Source organism: Strongylocentrotus purpuratus, unplaced genomic scaffold (assembly GCF_000002235.5).
Source record: "Strongylocentrotus purpuratus isolate Spur 01 unplaced genomic scaffold, Spur_5.0 spur5_scaffold_10, whole genome shotgun sequence".
NCBI classification, from domain to species: Eukaryota; Metazoa; Echinodermata; class Echinoidea; order Camarodonta; family Strongylocentrotidae; genus Strongylocentrotus; species Strongylocentrotus purpuratus.
The window spans coordinates 16,353,935-16,369,525 of record NW_022145595.1 but is presented as its reverse complement, the minus strand read 5'-3'; the positions used below and the strand labels follow the sequence as shown (position 1 = coordinate 16,369,525).

General features: G+C 36.6%; 1 protein-coding gene across 1 annotated transcript; it reads left to right on the top strand.

The window, feature by feature from the left end:
* Positions 1 to 517: 517 nt before the first annotated feature.
* On the top strand, positions 518 to 13,249 carry LOC765142 (gastric triacylglycerol lipase). The gene is made up of 8 exons (XM_030979628.1): positions 518 to 715; positions 1,454 to 1,944; positions 4,547 to 4,667; positions 6,495 to 6,693; positions 7,930 to 8,179; positions 9,034 to 9,264; positions 10,427 to 10,495; positions 11,337 to 13,249. The coding sequence occupies exons 2-8, from the start codon at positions 1,564 to 1,566 to the stop codon at positions 11,577 to 11,579; spliced, it is 1,494 nt and encodes a 497-aa protein (XP_030835488.1). The 5' UTR covers positions 518 to 715; positions 1,454 to 1,563; the 3' UTR covers positions 11,580 to 13,249.
* Positions 13,250 to 15,591: the final 2,342 nt, after the last annotated feature.

Sequence of the window (15,591 nt, the reverse complement as noted above, 5' to 3'; positions counted from 1 at the left end):
CATATTTCCTTTTCCTTTCAGTCTTTATCTCTTTTTTAAATTTACATTTCTCTTTCGATTTAAATATTTGGCTATTTCTTTCCGTTTTCCAGTTTCCTGAGTTTCTCTTTCTTTTTGGATGAGCGCTGGAGCAGCTTTAGAATAATAATTATGTTCTTTAGGGGGGCGTTACGCGTTTGGGGCTTAGGCCTTGTTGTTGTTGTTGTTGTTGTCGGGGGTGCTTGAATAAATTAGAACCGCCCCTGGCTGAATAGACCTATAGAGAAATGAGCTGAGCTGATAAACATTTACAATGATGTTAATTAATGCTTGTGATAAAAAATAGAAACGAGAGGAGATGTTGGGTGATAACCCTATCAAAAATGTCTATGGACAAATCATTGCCAGCAAATAAATATCAGTAAATTTGGCCTAATTCCCCTCATCTATCAATAACACCCCCTGCATGGGAGGAAGCTACATGTTTATAAAAATGGGTCGATTGATGTGCATCTGAATTGCACATCTGATTGGGACGATACAATCGAATCAGGTGGTACAGTAACCTAGGCGACTTATTTGAACGAGCGAGCACCTCCCACTTCTTCCAAAACTAGGCAAAACAAATAAAACGTGACGACGAAGAGAATAACATGAGGACATATCATACGATATCACAAGGTGCAACTTTAGTCGTCATGAGAGTCACTAACAACAAGGAATGAAGTATAGTAATGTAAGTTGCTGGTCCAGCTCAATCTTGTTATTTTTATCAAGTTGGTATTGATGTTTCCTACGCAAATGTGAACATGTGGGACTGCTGTTACTGATAATTTTGGCCGAATTTGCATTTTTGGGACCAATTAATTGATTTGAAAAATGAAGCTACACATTTGTTTTGAAATACCAACGTTAAAATTGTTCCGTAATTTAAGTCATGTTTTGTCATTAACCTTTTGTTTATTGCTATAAAGTATAAAACCTTGTGAAGATCTAATCTGATCAAGTCTAGACTGGAGTCTCATTCGGTAATTGGGCAAATATCACTGAGCATGAGCTGACACTGGACTGGTGAAGTCTCGAACTTTGAAGAGAAGATTTTGTCATTTGTGGCAATGCCCATCTTTGTCACCAATCATTTTCTCACGCAATATTTTGTTCTTTTGCCTTTTATGTTTAATGTCAGTCAGACTTAGACTTGATGATATTTATTTAGGGTCTATTTATTTATTTTATATTTGTTGTGATGCCTGGCCCTGGCTGATGTCATGATGCAGTAATCACATTAGCCATTTACATGTTTGTAGACCATGATTTATTTAATTATTCATAGGCATATATTTGGGGTGGGGTTGGGCAGATCTCTAGTTAACTTTTACTGCTAATTGGCAAGTCAGATTACTGAATTAAAAACTTATAACCAATACCTTTCTAGTTTCTATTACTGTTCTGTTTCCAAAACTTATGTCTTCAGGTATAATTGATGACACAAATCCTGCAACTGCCAGATTTGGACTTATCATCAACCTCATGTTACCGATGTTTTGGAATTGCTGATTAATGAAGTAAGGCAGAGATTAAAAGATGACTTCCCATTTGAAGCTACAAGCCACATGGCATTGTATCATTGCTAGCCTCTTGGCACTGATACTAGCTGCAGAGGTAGCATCATCAAAGACACCAGCATCTGTACCATTCCGGGATGCATCATCGATAAGAAGGGAGACCACCATTAACACGGCTGCAAAATTGATTGACTTTATGAAATCAAACAGACCACAAAATAGCAACAGTGTGCACTTGAGCAACGCAGAAGTGGATGTTATACGACAGAGAATAAGATCTTCTGATGTTTTGGATGACTTGAGAAAGCTTAGCAAGACGTGGCAACGAAAGTCTGCCGTAAGAAGCACCCAAGTTCCGGGCTGGCCGTGGCCTGTTGATCCTGATGTCTACTATAACATGGTGAGTTTTAGATTCTCCCTGCAGGTCTACAGATTCGGGGGGATGACCCCCCCTCCTCCCCTCCCCCCCCTCCTCTCAGGGAAAACTACTCCTCTGTATGACCATCCCTGACAACCCCTGTAGGACATCTCCACTGTAGAACATATATTTCCAAGGGTAATTACCCCAAGACAACTAATCTGTAGATAGTGGTCTGAGGGTGATTGAAATATTTTTTAAGGGGCGAAGTGGGATAGAGGAGAATCGCTTTAGAGGAACTTATTTTAGGGGGTGGTTGTCGTACAGGTAATTGCCTTATATGGGGGTGGGGAGGGATAGTCATAGCCTCATAGGGTATTTTATCTTTTTGCTTTTTCACTTAAATAATTAGGATATTGGTAAAAAATGAGATTTTATTTGTAAGTCAATGTTCATATTTCTGGGTTTTTTGATGGAGAGTTTACTAATTTGCTTCCTTGCAGTTGACTCTTGTTTAAGTCGTTGACTTGTGAATGATAGAGCTTGAAAAAAGAAATAACAATCCAATCCAGGTATTTATAAAGCGCCAATATCTAGTTGCCTAATCAAAGGCGCTGATGAGACTGAAAAACTACCAAAAATGTCTGTTCATGATTCTAACTGGGAAAGACAAAAAAGCAGTGACTAATTGTAATTGAGCAATTTGAAATAGGTATATCTTTAGTTCAGTTGTGAAAGTGGATAACTGGTGACAAGAGAGAAGGATTTGGGGAAAACCATTCCACAATCTCGATGCACAGGCAGTAAATGATCGATCCCCTAGAAGAGAGCGGGTTCGAGGACTCTCAAGCAGGTATTTTACCTGCAATATGTTTTTGTACCAAATTGTTTAAGGATGTAAGTTTGGTTTATTGCTATCTGAGATGCTTGAACCATCCCCCGGAAATGAAAGAGAAACAACAAAAAATTAACTTCAAAACATTAACAAGTATAAACAAAAGAAAAGAAAAAAATTCCGAAAATAGCTTTGATTTCTAAAGTGAAAATGATTTTGGGAAAACACATGCCTTAATTGTCCATTCTTATAAACATATGAATCAACATATTCAGGAACTGGGTGGGGGATGGGGGTTGTTTTGTATAATTCTGCAACTACATTTCTTCTTCCTGTACTTGTCAAGAATACATATTCCTACATGAGAATTGAAAGGAAATGTAAAGATGCTATGCAAAAATAAATCTGACTAAGAATTGAATCTTGCTGTCACGTGAAGTATTGCTTGTAAACATGTGTACCCACGCAAAACACACAACTGCACAAACCGTACCAGATTATGAAAATGGAAATTCAATAGAAGAAAGAATTGATACATCTGTTGACTTAGTGGAGTAAACACTGCCCCGATTGACCTTTGACCTACAACAAAACCATTGTCTATTTTTTATGACAATGTTCCTGTCAATAATGAGATACTCCTTCCTCAGGTCAAACTTAAATAGACTGTCACATGATTCAAGAGATGGTTTGCAATTTATTTTTTCTACTTTAATGGAACACATGTGGCTGTTGGATGCTATTTTAGGTCATGTCATATTTTGTTTCCAAGGTCATTCCAAGCAGGTGATTTATTTCCACTTGCTCAAACTTCAAAGTCATCATGACCTTGCATGGTAATTGAGATTAGGAAGACAAGACATAAAACATGACAAAACATTTGACTGTCTTGTCCTTTCTTTGCAATGTCATTAGTCGTATAATTTGTCCATCTGCAACAGGTAAAAAAATCTAGATGTATTCACTTGATAAATTTATGAAGAAAAGAAGAATACACATTAGAAAGCATTTTCCTATCAAAAATTATGATGATGTTTTAGATTGTAGGTTGTAGCTTAAATTTCTTCTCACCTTGCCAATACTAGCAGCTACTGCATGTCTGTCCCTCATGCATAGTTATATGCACAACACGCTCTCACAAGGTCGCATGTATACATATCACAGTGTTCCAATACAGTTTCCTCACAAGCCCTCATGTACATGTAGTGAATCACAACAAATGCATGTGTCACTTCCTCAGAATGCATTGCCTGCTATAGCACCTGCCGATGTCAGCTGTAACATTTCTCAGAACAAAAGGAATGCACTCATGCAAGGACATGTGTATAGGGATCTCCTATAGGAGATATTCATAATAGAGATACATAAACCTCCAAAAAGAAGGTAAAGAATTTGGCACTAACCTGAAGGAAGAAAGAGGAGGAGGGGAGGGGGGGGGGGGGGGGGGGCTTTATCCCAACATACATGTATAATTGTAACACATTCTTCTTCACATTGTCCTTCTCTTTGTCTTCTTCTTACTCTTCAATGTTTTCTTCTTTGTCTTCTTTTTCTTTCTTCTTTCTTCTTCTTCTTTCTTCTTTCTTCTTCTTCTTCTTCCTCCTCCTTCTCACCCTTATTCTATACACTAAAAAAAAACACCTCTCCCATTATTTTGTCTTTTTCTACCTTTTGTTCATTTGTTGTATTATCATTACCTCCTGTATTTATACTATTTGCTAAATGATCAGACAATAAGACAAATTTCAATCCTTATACTGAAAGAAGCACAATATTTGTTCAGATGTATCATATTTTTTCCTTTTTCAGAGTGGTTTGATCTGGAGTAAAGGTTACCCTGTGGAGGAGTATACTGTCCAGACAGAGGATGGATATCTCCTAGGATTGTTCCGTATCCCCCATGGCAGACAAAACAACTCCAAAAATACAGGTACAGAATGGTGTCTCTGCTTTACCATCATGTCATGTAAGACCTGTTTTTATTGGACCAAAGTTGCAAAATAACCCGCTATTTTAACTAGCCTCGATCTCAAATTAGCCAGGTAATTTGCGTCCTCATCAGCCAGCAGTTACGATTAGCAGGATATTTGATCAAGAAAATATCCCTAGAAATCTTGGTCTTGTTTCCAAAATAGTCCACTATTTGGGAAATAGCAGGCTAATATGTGCTCGCCCGAGCTAGTTTGTGATGAGCGTATTGGTCTGGTGAAGACACAATTTCGAGCTTCGGGATATTATCCAGAGTCTGAAAATAGCGGGTTATTTTGGAACTTTAGTCTTATGAAGACAGGCCTGTAGTCTCCTTACATAATTTAGAGTTATATTGGGGCTATATTGTGACATAGGAAACCACTCAATGAGGACATGCACACACTTGAGCACAAAGTCTATGGAGTGAAAAGAGGACAATGATGTATTTAATGAGATAAAGAAGTAGGTAGTTTAAGTAATCATTTAAAGAAAATATTTAAAGCAAATACTGTTGTGTGATTGATCCTCTATAAAGAAAACATGTAATCTAACAATATCAATATGGGTGTATCAGGAATGCTTTTAACCCTGTTTTTGATGTGTAATGTACATTATGTAGGTCATCTGATTCCTAAAAATGTTTGATAGCACTAATTGAGTTTCACTTTAAAAAAAAAAGTACAAGTAATAGTTTAGAGGAAGGAAGAGCAATACCAAGTTAGCACATGTGACATAGAGTAGGGTAATTCCACAAGGGCAGTAATGGAATGACATGGCATTTTGGCTGAATACTTTCACCAAGTGATATAATGTCTGTACAGTAGGGTCATGTGATACACTTTCTATCCTATCTCCTGTTTAGAGCCAGAAGGATGTTAATTTGTTAACTCATCATTTTACACAGAGTTAGTTCCCTTGTGGCTCTCAGCGGACAAAATCACAATTTACAAATATTGTATGATTAGTTTGCACAAAGAAGACTATATAGTCATAGACTGTTTGTTGTTGAATTATACTCAGAGAATTTTGTGTTTGTTGTGTTTTAAAGCTCTCTGAAACATCCCTCTGAATTTCTAGCATTTCAGCCAGTGAGATGATTGAAATATTATATTCTGCTTATAGTTCTGTTTCACATAAAATTAAGCTCCATGCACATTTAGGTTAAAATTACATTTAAATATTCATGTGCAGATTATTCCTATGTGAAATTCCACCCGAAGTGGGTCATTTGTAATGCTGTATAATGGAAATTATGGTTGGCAGGGTTTCAAACAGGATGCAAGTATGTTCTTTTGCTTTTTCTTCTTCTTTCCACACATGTTTACACAATCATACTTGCATTTACTCTGCTGAGGGCCATTAATTCACATCCTTGAAACACAGAGTTAATTAACACCCTCCTAGCTCTCAAAAGATTTTCAATTTCTTGCTTCAGGGCATGTGATGTAAAAACTACTTCGCTCAAGTTGAATTGAATTGAAACGATTTGTTTTCACATTTCCATAACAAATATTAAAACAATATGCACAATAAACACAGTAATTATTCAACACATTAATGACATTTGTTGTAGTTGTAGTTAAATGCAGTGGCAAAGCGTGCTGTAGAATGTTTAACATTTGTATATTCCACCAAATTAGCCAAACGTCCTTTCAAATTCCTTCAAAAAGTTTGCCAGCATGAATCGTTATTGTTAGAGGATTTGAAGTTTGAACATTGATTGCTTTTGTACAATCCTGTTTAATGTCTTCCACCTTTCTGTAATTTCTTCTGTTAATTCTCCCAGGCAGCAAACCAGTCGTCTTCCTTCAGCATGGCCTGTTGGCCGCTTCCACCTGCTGGGTCGAGAATTCAGCCAGTGAGAGCCTTGGTTTCATCCTGGCTGATGCAGGCTATGATGTATGGATGGGTAACATGAGGGGAAACACCTACTCTAGAAGGCATGCATGGCTGGATCCCAATGAACAGCTCTACTGGCAGTTCAGGTAATAATAATCAGGCCTGATAATTACCAGATTTTTAATTTTTTTCCAGATTTTTTTTTCTTCCCAATTTTACCCTATTTTTTTTTACTCAGAGGGGTGGGGGTGGTTTTATTTAATCACTGTTACCCCTGAATAATAATATTAATATTCAGTTCTTGTATAGCACATATTACATTATATAACGTCCCTATATGCGCTTCCAAAGAGCTTTGGAAATTTTATTACCCTAGCTTTAGCTCTGGCAGCCATTATCAGCGCACAGTGCATTTCAAGAAATAAATCTACTAGGCACCCATTTACATGTACCTCACCTGGGTCGACTGTGGCAAATGTAGATTAATATCTTGCCAAAGGACATTAGTGCCGCGGCGGGACTCGATATAGCAGACCTTGTGATCCTCAGTTTGGTGACATATCGTCGGTGGGGTGACAAAACCTTGTATCTCAATTTTTTGAGATTTTGATTTTTTTTGCATAATTTTGTACCTAATGGCCTACGACACCACCTGATAAATCCGTGGAACGCCTCCTGTCTCGTTTTTTTCACAAATTCCACACAAAGGACGGTGTCACAGCGCTAAATCTGTTGAGACAGGAAATGTTATTACCCTCTCCTGAAAATTCATGATTTTTGAGATACGAGGTTTTGTCACCCACCGACGATATCCAATCAACCACGACACCAATGTACAGAGCTTCCACCTCATTCTCATTTTTTAAAATTTTTTGTGTATGTAAATAAATTGCAATTTGGTAGCTGAGTGCAACAAATAGTACAGAAGCATATGCTGTACTATCATAACGTAATATCATATCGCACTATACGGTAGTGTGGTCTAGTGGATAAGTCACCTGACTATGAACAACATGTACAGGGTTTGAATCCTTGCTGCAGCACTAATGTCCTTTGACAAGTCATAAGTCTACATTTGCCACCCTCCACCCAGGTTGATTAAAATGGACATCTAATTAAAATCTACTCTGAATTTTTGAATGCCTTATCATGATAGCCGGGGTAATAAAATGATACTTTGTGAAAGTCAATAGAGTAAGGGCCTCCACGGAAAACAGTATTTAACTACTGATGGAGCCACCCTACTAAAAAAAAGACTAATAAATAAATAAAATATATGCATGGTAATATAAGCTGTACTATGTAAAGTAAAGAGATAGTATTATTAAGTTAGTATTACAATACTGTTAATTCTGTCAATATCTATTTTTCTACTACCGTAGCTGGGACCAAATGGCAAAATATGACATCCCTGCCCTATTGAACTTTGCCCTCCAGATGTCAGGTCAATCCACGCTGGACTACGTGGGTCACTCGCAGGGCACTCTGGTGGCCTTTACCGGCTTCACCCTTGACCTTAACCTAGCCAAGAAGGTCAAGCACTTCTTCGCGTTGGGCCCTGTTTATACCGTCCAGGATATCGACATCACCTTGAAGGATATCGTTACCTCGGAGCTTGTGAAGCTGCTAGCTGTAAGTGAGCATCCTTTTCAAAGGGTTGGAAATCTGGGGGGTGTTTCACAAAGACTAAGATAAACTTTAAGTTGGACTTAACTATGGAAGGCTATTCATGGCACTTGTTGCTCTCAACATTGGTCTCTCAACTATGATCTTTAGATAACTTTTCTTCCTTCAATAATGAACTATCAAAAAAAATGAAAATTCTGTAGATTTGTGACATTGATTTGTACGTCCCTCGAGAATCCAGTGCCAGGAATGGTTGGAGGAACTAGTGGCATGAACGGCCTGCCATAGTTAAGTCCAACTTAAAGTCGATCTTAGTCTTTGTGAAACACTCCCCTGGCATTATATCTTTGTATTGGACAGCCATACCTCCTCGTTCTGACAAAATTTTGTCCCTGGGCTTGCAGGGGAAATTACACTCCAACTTTTGTGGGCCATCTTACAACCAATCTTGATTGAAATTTTAGTCAGATTTGTGTGTTTTGTGATCTCCAGTCATACTAGTCCCCACTGACAAAGCTTGGTGCATGGGCTAGGTGGGGGTGAAATTGACCTCGATGTTGGTGTCTATATTGCGGTCAGGCTGACAACATTTTTTTGTCAGATTATCAGAAATTCTTCACTCAATATAACAGAGCAGTGCTGTGCTTCAGATCAAAGTGTGTTTGAGAATATCCAATTGTTTTTTCCTCCAAATTTGTTTCAGTCGCTCTTCATTCCAAGTTTTTGCACTGTTCCTGTGCTATTCCATGGTGTTTCTTTCATATGCTTTTACCAACTTCATAATCACACATGTACTTCATATTAGAGGATTCTTAGTATCTTTACCGGTAAAGACAACTTGTTTCTCTCTTGTTTTCAAGGATGTACTGTCACTAGCTGGCATCGATGAGTTCCTGCCCAACGACTACCTCCTCAATCACATTGGAGCCCAAACAGTGTGTGCCTTGCCTGAAACGCGGTTCATCTGCGAGGATGTCATGATGTACCTAGGTGGCTTCAGCGAGCATCACCTGAATGCATCCAGGCTGCAGGTCTATGTCTCCAACGAACCCGCTGGAACGTCGCTACAGAACATGGAGCACTTCCTCCAGGTTTGTGATACAGTCAAACCTGTCTATAAAGACCACCCAAGGGAGACAAGAAAGGTGGTCTTTGTAGGCAGGTGGTCTTTATGTACAGGTTCCTTTAGTACATGTTTCAATGAGAAACCATCTTCAAAAGAAACAAAAATGTGGTCCTTGTAGACAGGTGGTCACTAAAGCAGGTTTGGCTGTAGTATTACAGTCAAACCTGCTTTAGTAACCACCTGTCTACAAAGACCACATCCCTTTTGAAAAAAATGGTTTCTCATTGAAACATGTACTATTAAAAGGAACCTGTCTGCAAAGACCACCTGTTTACAAAGACCACCTGTCTACAAAGATCACCTTTTGTGTTTCCCTTGGGCAGTCGCTACAGACAGGTTTGACTGTATTGAGATAATTACCGGTATGAAGAACACAATGTTGGTTGTTGTTGTTGTTGGGCTGTCCAATCTGAAAAGAATATTTCCACCTAATAATGATGATAACGACTGTGATAAAGCTGTCCAGGAGGATAGAAGATGATGACGATGGTATGGTGGTGGTAGTGATGGTAAGATTATGCTAATAATTGTAGGAGGAATAGGAGGAGAAGATGGAGGGAAGAGGAGGAGGAGGTTGATGATGAGGATAATAATAATAATAATAATAATCTGGATTTATAAAGCGCTTAATACCAAATACCGTCTCGAAGCACTTTACAGATATTACTACCCAGATCATCAAATTCATTTACGCACAATGTGCACCATCTCCATTCCCTGGGGAGTATTCCTACTTTTGTCAGTGTGAGGGCATATGGCAATAACTAACACAAAGGCTTTCAATAATAGTGACAATAATGATAGTATTGATAGTCACATTGGAAATGATGATAATGGTAATGATATTTTCAACAATAATTAGAATAATAGCAGTGAATATAGTTTTGATTGGTAGAGGTAAGATTTATATTGGCATCATTGATCAAACCTTCCTATTACTAACATATGTATGCATTTTTATTTGTCTTTGTTTTTAGATGGTGATATCAGCATTGATCAAACCTTCCTATTACTAACATATGTATGCATTTTTATTTGTCTTTGTTTTTAGATGGTGATATTAGCATTGATCAAACCTTCCTATTACTAACATATGTATGCATTTTTTTATTTGTCTTTGTTTTTAGATGGTGATATCTGGAAAATGTCAAATGTATGATTATGGATTGATTGGAAACTTAGTTAAATACAATCAGGTAAGAACTATTACACATAATATTGAGTGAGCGACACGTTTGTACTATTTTCAAAATGCAGCTTAATTCTGATTAAAGCATACTGAGTTCCAAATGATGGGCCTAAAGTCTCTTGGACACTAGGCTGAACTTTGGTAGTGTCATAAAGGAAAATCTGAACCAAATTTTGTTTACACCAGTATGAATCTAAAGTTTTTTATACTACTTTCACTTTCCTTTTACTTTGAGGGTAAGAGTTTAAATATTTGTTTGGGTTTAGTATCAGGGTAAGGGTTTGTTATAGTGTTGGGTCGAGGGTTGAAGTGGGGAATTTGTTTGGTGTAGGAAATTGATTGCGGATTCGTTGTCACAGGAGACTGTGTGATACAACTTACTAAGTGCATGATATGACATTACAGCGGTTAAACAAAAATTTAGAACAGAGCACTACTTCATTCCATGCTGAGTTTAGCAAGACAATCTGTATAACTTTCTATCATGGTTTAATTGTCAACTAACATCTCTCTCTCTCACTTTATTTTTTCTCTTTTGTCCCTCTTTCTTTTCTCTTTTTTTCTTATTATCTCTCTTTCTCTCTCTTATTCTCCTACTCTTTCTCTCTCATCATCTTTTTCATTCTCTCTCATTCTCTTTCTCTCTCAATCTCTTCTCTTTCTCTCTTATTCTCATTCTCATTCTCTTTCTCTTTCTCATTCTCTTTCTCATTCTCTTTTCTTTCTCTCTCATTCTCATTCTCGTCCTCTTTCTCTCTCTCTCTCATTCTCATTCTCTTTCTCATTCTCTTCCCTTTCTTGTTCTCACTCTCCCTCTCTCTCTCTCTCTCTCTCTCTCTCTCTCTCAGACCACACCCCCAGAGTACCACGTGGGGAACCTCGCCGTGCCTGTCGCCCTCTTCTGGGGGGACAACGACTTCCTAGCCGACCCCCAGGACGTGGAGAGGCTCATACCCCAGATACCCCATCTCATTTACAACAAGGAGATCAAGAACTTTGAGCATCTGGACTTCATCTGGGCGATGGATGCAAATAAGATCGTATACAACGATATCCTTCTCATCATGAATGGCAAAATACCTCCTCATTAAAGGCTCGTTCAGATATGACCCTGCAAAACCGCATGTTTCTTTTTCATGATGACGTAAAGTGTAACTTTCCATTTCTGTATCTTATTACGCAGAGTTCAGTGTCCTTTTCTTTGGCGCAGTTGCCATTTCATTTCATTTACACGCAAAAAAACCCAGCGGCATCCTTTTTTTTTGGTGGCGGTTTACCTGTCATATCTGAACAAGCTTTTAGGGGTTTTCCCTTTACCATTAGCAGCGCTTATTTGGCTCCAACAATAATGCCAAGCAGTTTTTTTGAGGTGTTATTCTGCATCTTGAAGGAACAGACCCAAAGAGAAGAGTAATCTTCAATTTCTTTTCTGTGTTTGAGATTCCATATGGGTACCCTGAATTCTGATTATTAAAGATTATGCTTCTGTAATGCTCCTCTAGAAAGATAATGCAAGTTGCAGTATTGCACAAACCAAATTTGCACAAAATTGCAGAAAGGTAAAAGTGTCTTGACATTAGTCAAGTTAACTCGCCTACAATTGGGTGGCCTAAATATATGCAAATTATTTATGATATATATATATATATATGATATATAATCTTTAATATATATAATCATAATTGTTGGCCTGCATGCACAACTTTCCTGTATCGTATGTTATTGCAAAATTTTTGTTTGAATCTCTCAGGGAGTTTTTTTTTGTTCTCTCTATGATTTTATGTCTTCCAAAGATATATCTATTTTCTGTGTTTGATTTGTCCTTTAATAGGGGGTCCACACGGAGATGAATTGTCGAAATGTACCTTTTCATTGATAATCATGGGGTTTGTTAAGAAGTGTTTTCTGATCTCATCTCACAACAAGTTCGTAATGAGAAGATAATGGTATTTTTTTTCACTTTCTTCTTGGAATGACTTTATGTTTGTTTATATTATTAATAAAATTTGTGATATGAGTAGTTTCTTGTAAAATGCTGTTGACGACGCCACTGTGTACATGATTCGTGTACATTTTAAATGTTTTGTCATATCCTGCCTATCAATTCTGTATTTCAAGCCATTTTTTTAGTTCTGGTCATGGAATTGCATTTTTGCAAAAAACTGGCTTAAAAGTAGTTCTGAATCATGCATCGCAATTGGTTGGTTGGACTAACCACTAATGGTGCAGACACACTAACAAAGGTCTGCATTAATCATGTGGTTTACTGCTCGACGTGGGGTCAAGATGACTAGCTCAATTGTCTTATCTTTCTTTGTTCTAAAAAAAAGGAAAAATAAAAAGATGCCTTTCTTCAACTATGCTAAAATGTATAATTCGATCACTGCAATTTCATGCAATAATTATGCCAAAAAAGTTAAGAATTGCTGTTTGAGAATGAATATAAAAACACAACAAAGAGAGCACCAATCTTTTAACCTGCCCCCATTTATGCACAATCTGCTGTAAATTACAGGGTGATATTTGCTGCCAATCTTGTTTTTTGCTGCTTCGGTAAAATTTGAGCTACAGTGAGCTGCAGACAATCTGCAAGTACAGTGTATTACAATATTCTGTGATTATGGCATTGTGCAGGTTAACACAAATAATTCAAATGTAAACATTCCTTATATTGACTAATAATATCTGTGGTTTATCACTTTTAAGTCTACTGCGTTTAGCACCATATGTGTCTTTGGAATGGACTATCCCAGATTTGAAACTAAGCCAGTGAACTGTACCCCCCCCCCCTTCCCTTCCCATAAGACATTCATCTTGAAAGGTCTAGTCTTTCAGATAGGATTATAAAATTGTAAGTCCACTGGAATCTATTTTAGTAGACAGTTTTTATGAAGATTAAGAAATGAAATGAAGCAAACTGCAGCAAAATAATTTGGTGCTACCATGAAATAGATGCAGCCCCCTCTGAATTTGGGGAAAACAGATTACAAACGAGCCGCTATCGTGATGACGTCATCGTATGTAGAGCAGCCAGCTCGATTGTACGTTGCGATGACAATAATATTAAAATATTATTGAAATTATATTGATATAATCAGCTGTGTAAATGAACTAAAAATCATGTTTTCAAATTGTCAAGATAAAGTTGTGTTGGCAAAGATATGGATTTGTGAGAAATGTGTTTTCCAAAGATTGTTTGCAAGAACCATAGTACATCAAGTATGAGAGAAATGAAATGCATCCATAATTATGTATACCTATTGCGATTTTTTCCCCACAAGGGTAACTTTTATCTTGGATTACTATGCATGTGATTTATATAATGTATGAGATTTACTCAGGATAAAGTCCTATTTATAGGATTGTTACATACAATAATGAAAATTTATTTTATTATACATGTATTTCATTACATTTTCTTATTGTATATAATACCCAGTATATATCTGTGTAAATACTTCATTTCAAATAGGTCTTTAATGGTAGAAATAAAAGTGAATTGTGCTGCTTTAATAAGTTTTAACATGATTACAACATCTATAATTGTTCGAAAACTATCTTATCTTAAAGATAGTTTACCAATCTTGTTTTCAGTTTGGATATTATGGCCCGAATTCTCAAAGGTTTAAATTTAACCCATTTAAAAATGACAAGGGCTTGAGCACTTCAGCAGGAGTTGCTCTTCATCTTTTTACAGTCAAACCTGCTTTAGTGACCACCTGTCTACAAAGACCACATTTTTTGTTTCCCTTGAAATCGTTTTCTCATTAAAACATGTACTAAAGGAACATGTCTTCAAAGACCACTGTGTGTGTTTCCCTTGGGTGGTCGCTATAGACAGGTTTTACTGGATTAGGTTGATCATGTAGAAAAAAAATCCTTTGCAATTACATGCTCTTTATTTTTATATGGGGTTCATTTTTTTTCTTTGATTGTTGTATGGTGTGCCTCTGATCTGCCTACCTATTTCATGTTAATATGTGCATTTTATATTATATCTGTACTTGTGACTAGTCGTCAATCTCATCTAAAACTTATTCCACAACATTTTGACTTAACTACTTCAATTGATATTTCTCATTTGTAATTCTTCCATTTTATAAAATTTCAACAATCATATGAACACTGATGCTGCTCTTTTGAAATGAACAGTTGTTTAATGTATCCATTCATGTATGAACAATTGTGTGCTTCAAAAATCAAAGATTTATTGCCATTTGCAAATATGATACAGGTACATGAAAATTAACTATTAGAGCATTTTTTTCTTCTTCATTAATCAGGAAAATTGCCTTATGAAGCTGCACGATTCAAATGATATTTGCATTTTCGAACTTCTTGTATTCCACGTGAATGTGAAAAGTGTTAAATCAAAATCTCTGCAATGTCAATGTGAAAATACATATTATATCTCTATCACTTGGTTGTCTAATTGCTTCATTTCATCTCTTTAGCAGACTAAAATTCTGAACGATATAGAAAATGTCTTTTTTTTCTTCTTCATCCGACTTAAATCGAGAACATCTGTTGGGCGTTAAATGCCCCATGCTTATGTGTCTTTCATTTCAAGGTCAGTATTTAATGAATATGATAATCAATAAATAGTAATAGGCCTATTAGATAGTATACAAAAATACACTGCCTTGAGAGGTTCTGGTTAAAACTATGCGCAAGAGGTGACTTCAATAGTACTATTTGCTGAGGGGCGCAGCCCCGAAGCAAATGGTACTTTTGGAGTCACCAAGGCCCATAGTTTAACCAGTACCTCGAATAGGAGGCATGGTATATTTGTTTTATATCCTGCATCAAAAATTTCTTTAAAAAAAAATTTAAAAAAAAACATTTTTGGGAAAAAAAAATTTAGAACAAAAAAATGTCAATTTTTATCTAAAAAGATTTAAAATATTCTGTTATCATTAAATTAAGATTTAAAAAAAAATTGATTCAATTAATCTTTTTTTTTTTCCAACTCCCAAATAGTAAACCAAAATAGTACTCTCATACAGTACTTTCTAAAAATAGGTCAAATATTTCTGGTCATGTGACGAGCTCTCAACCAATCAAAAGCCAACAAATTTTTGATGCAGTATATAATGTTTACCC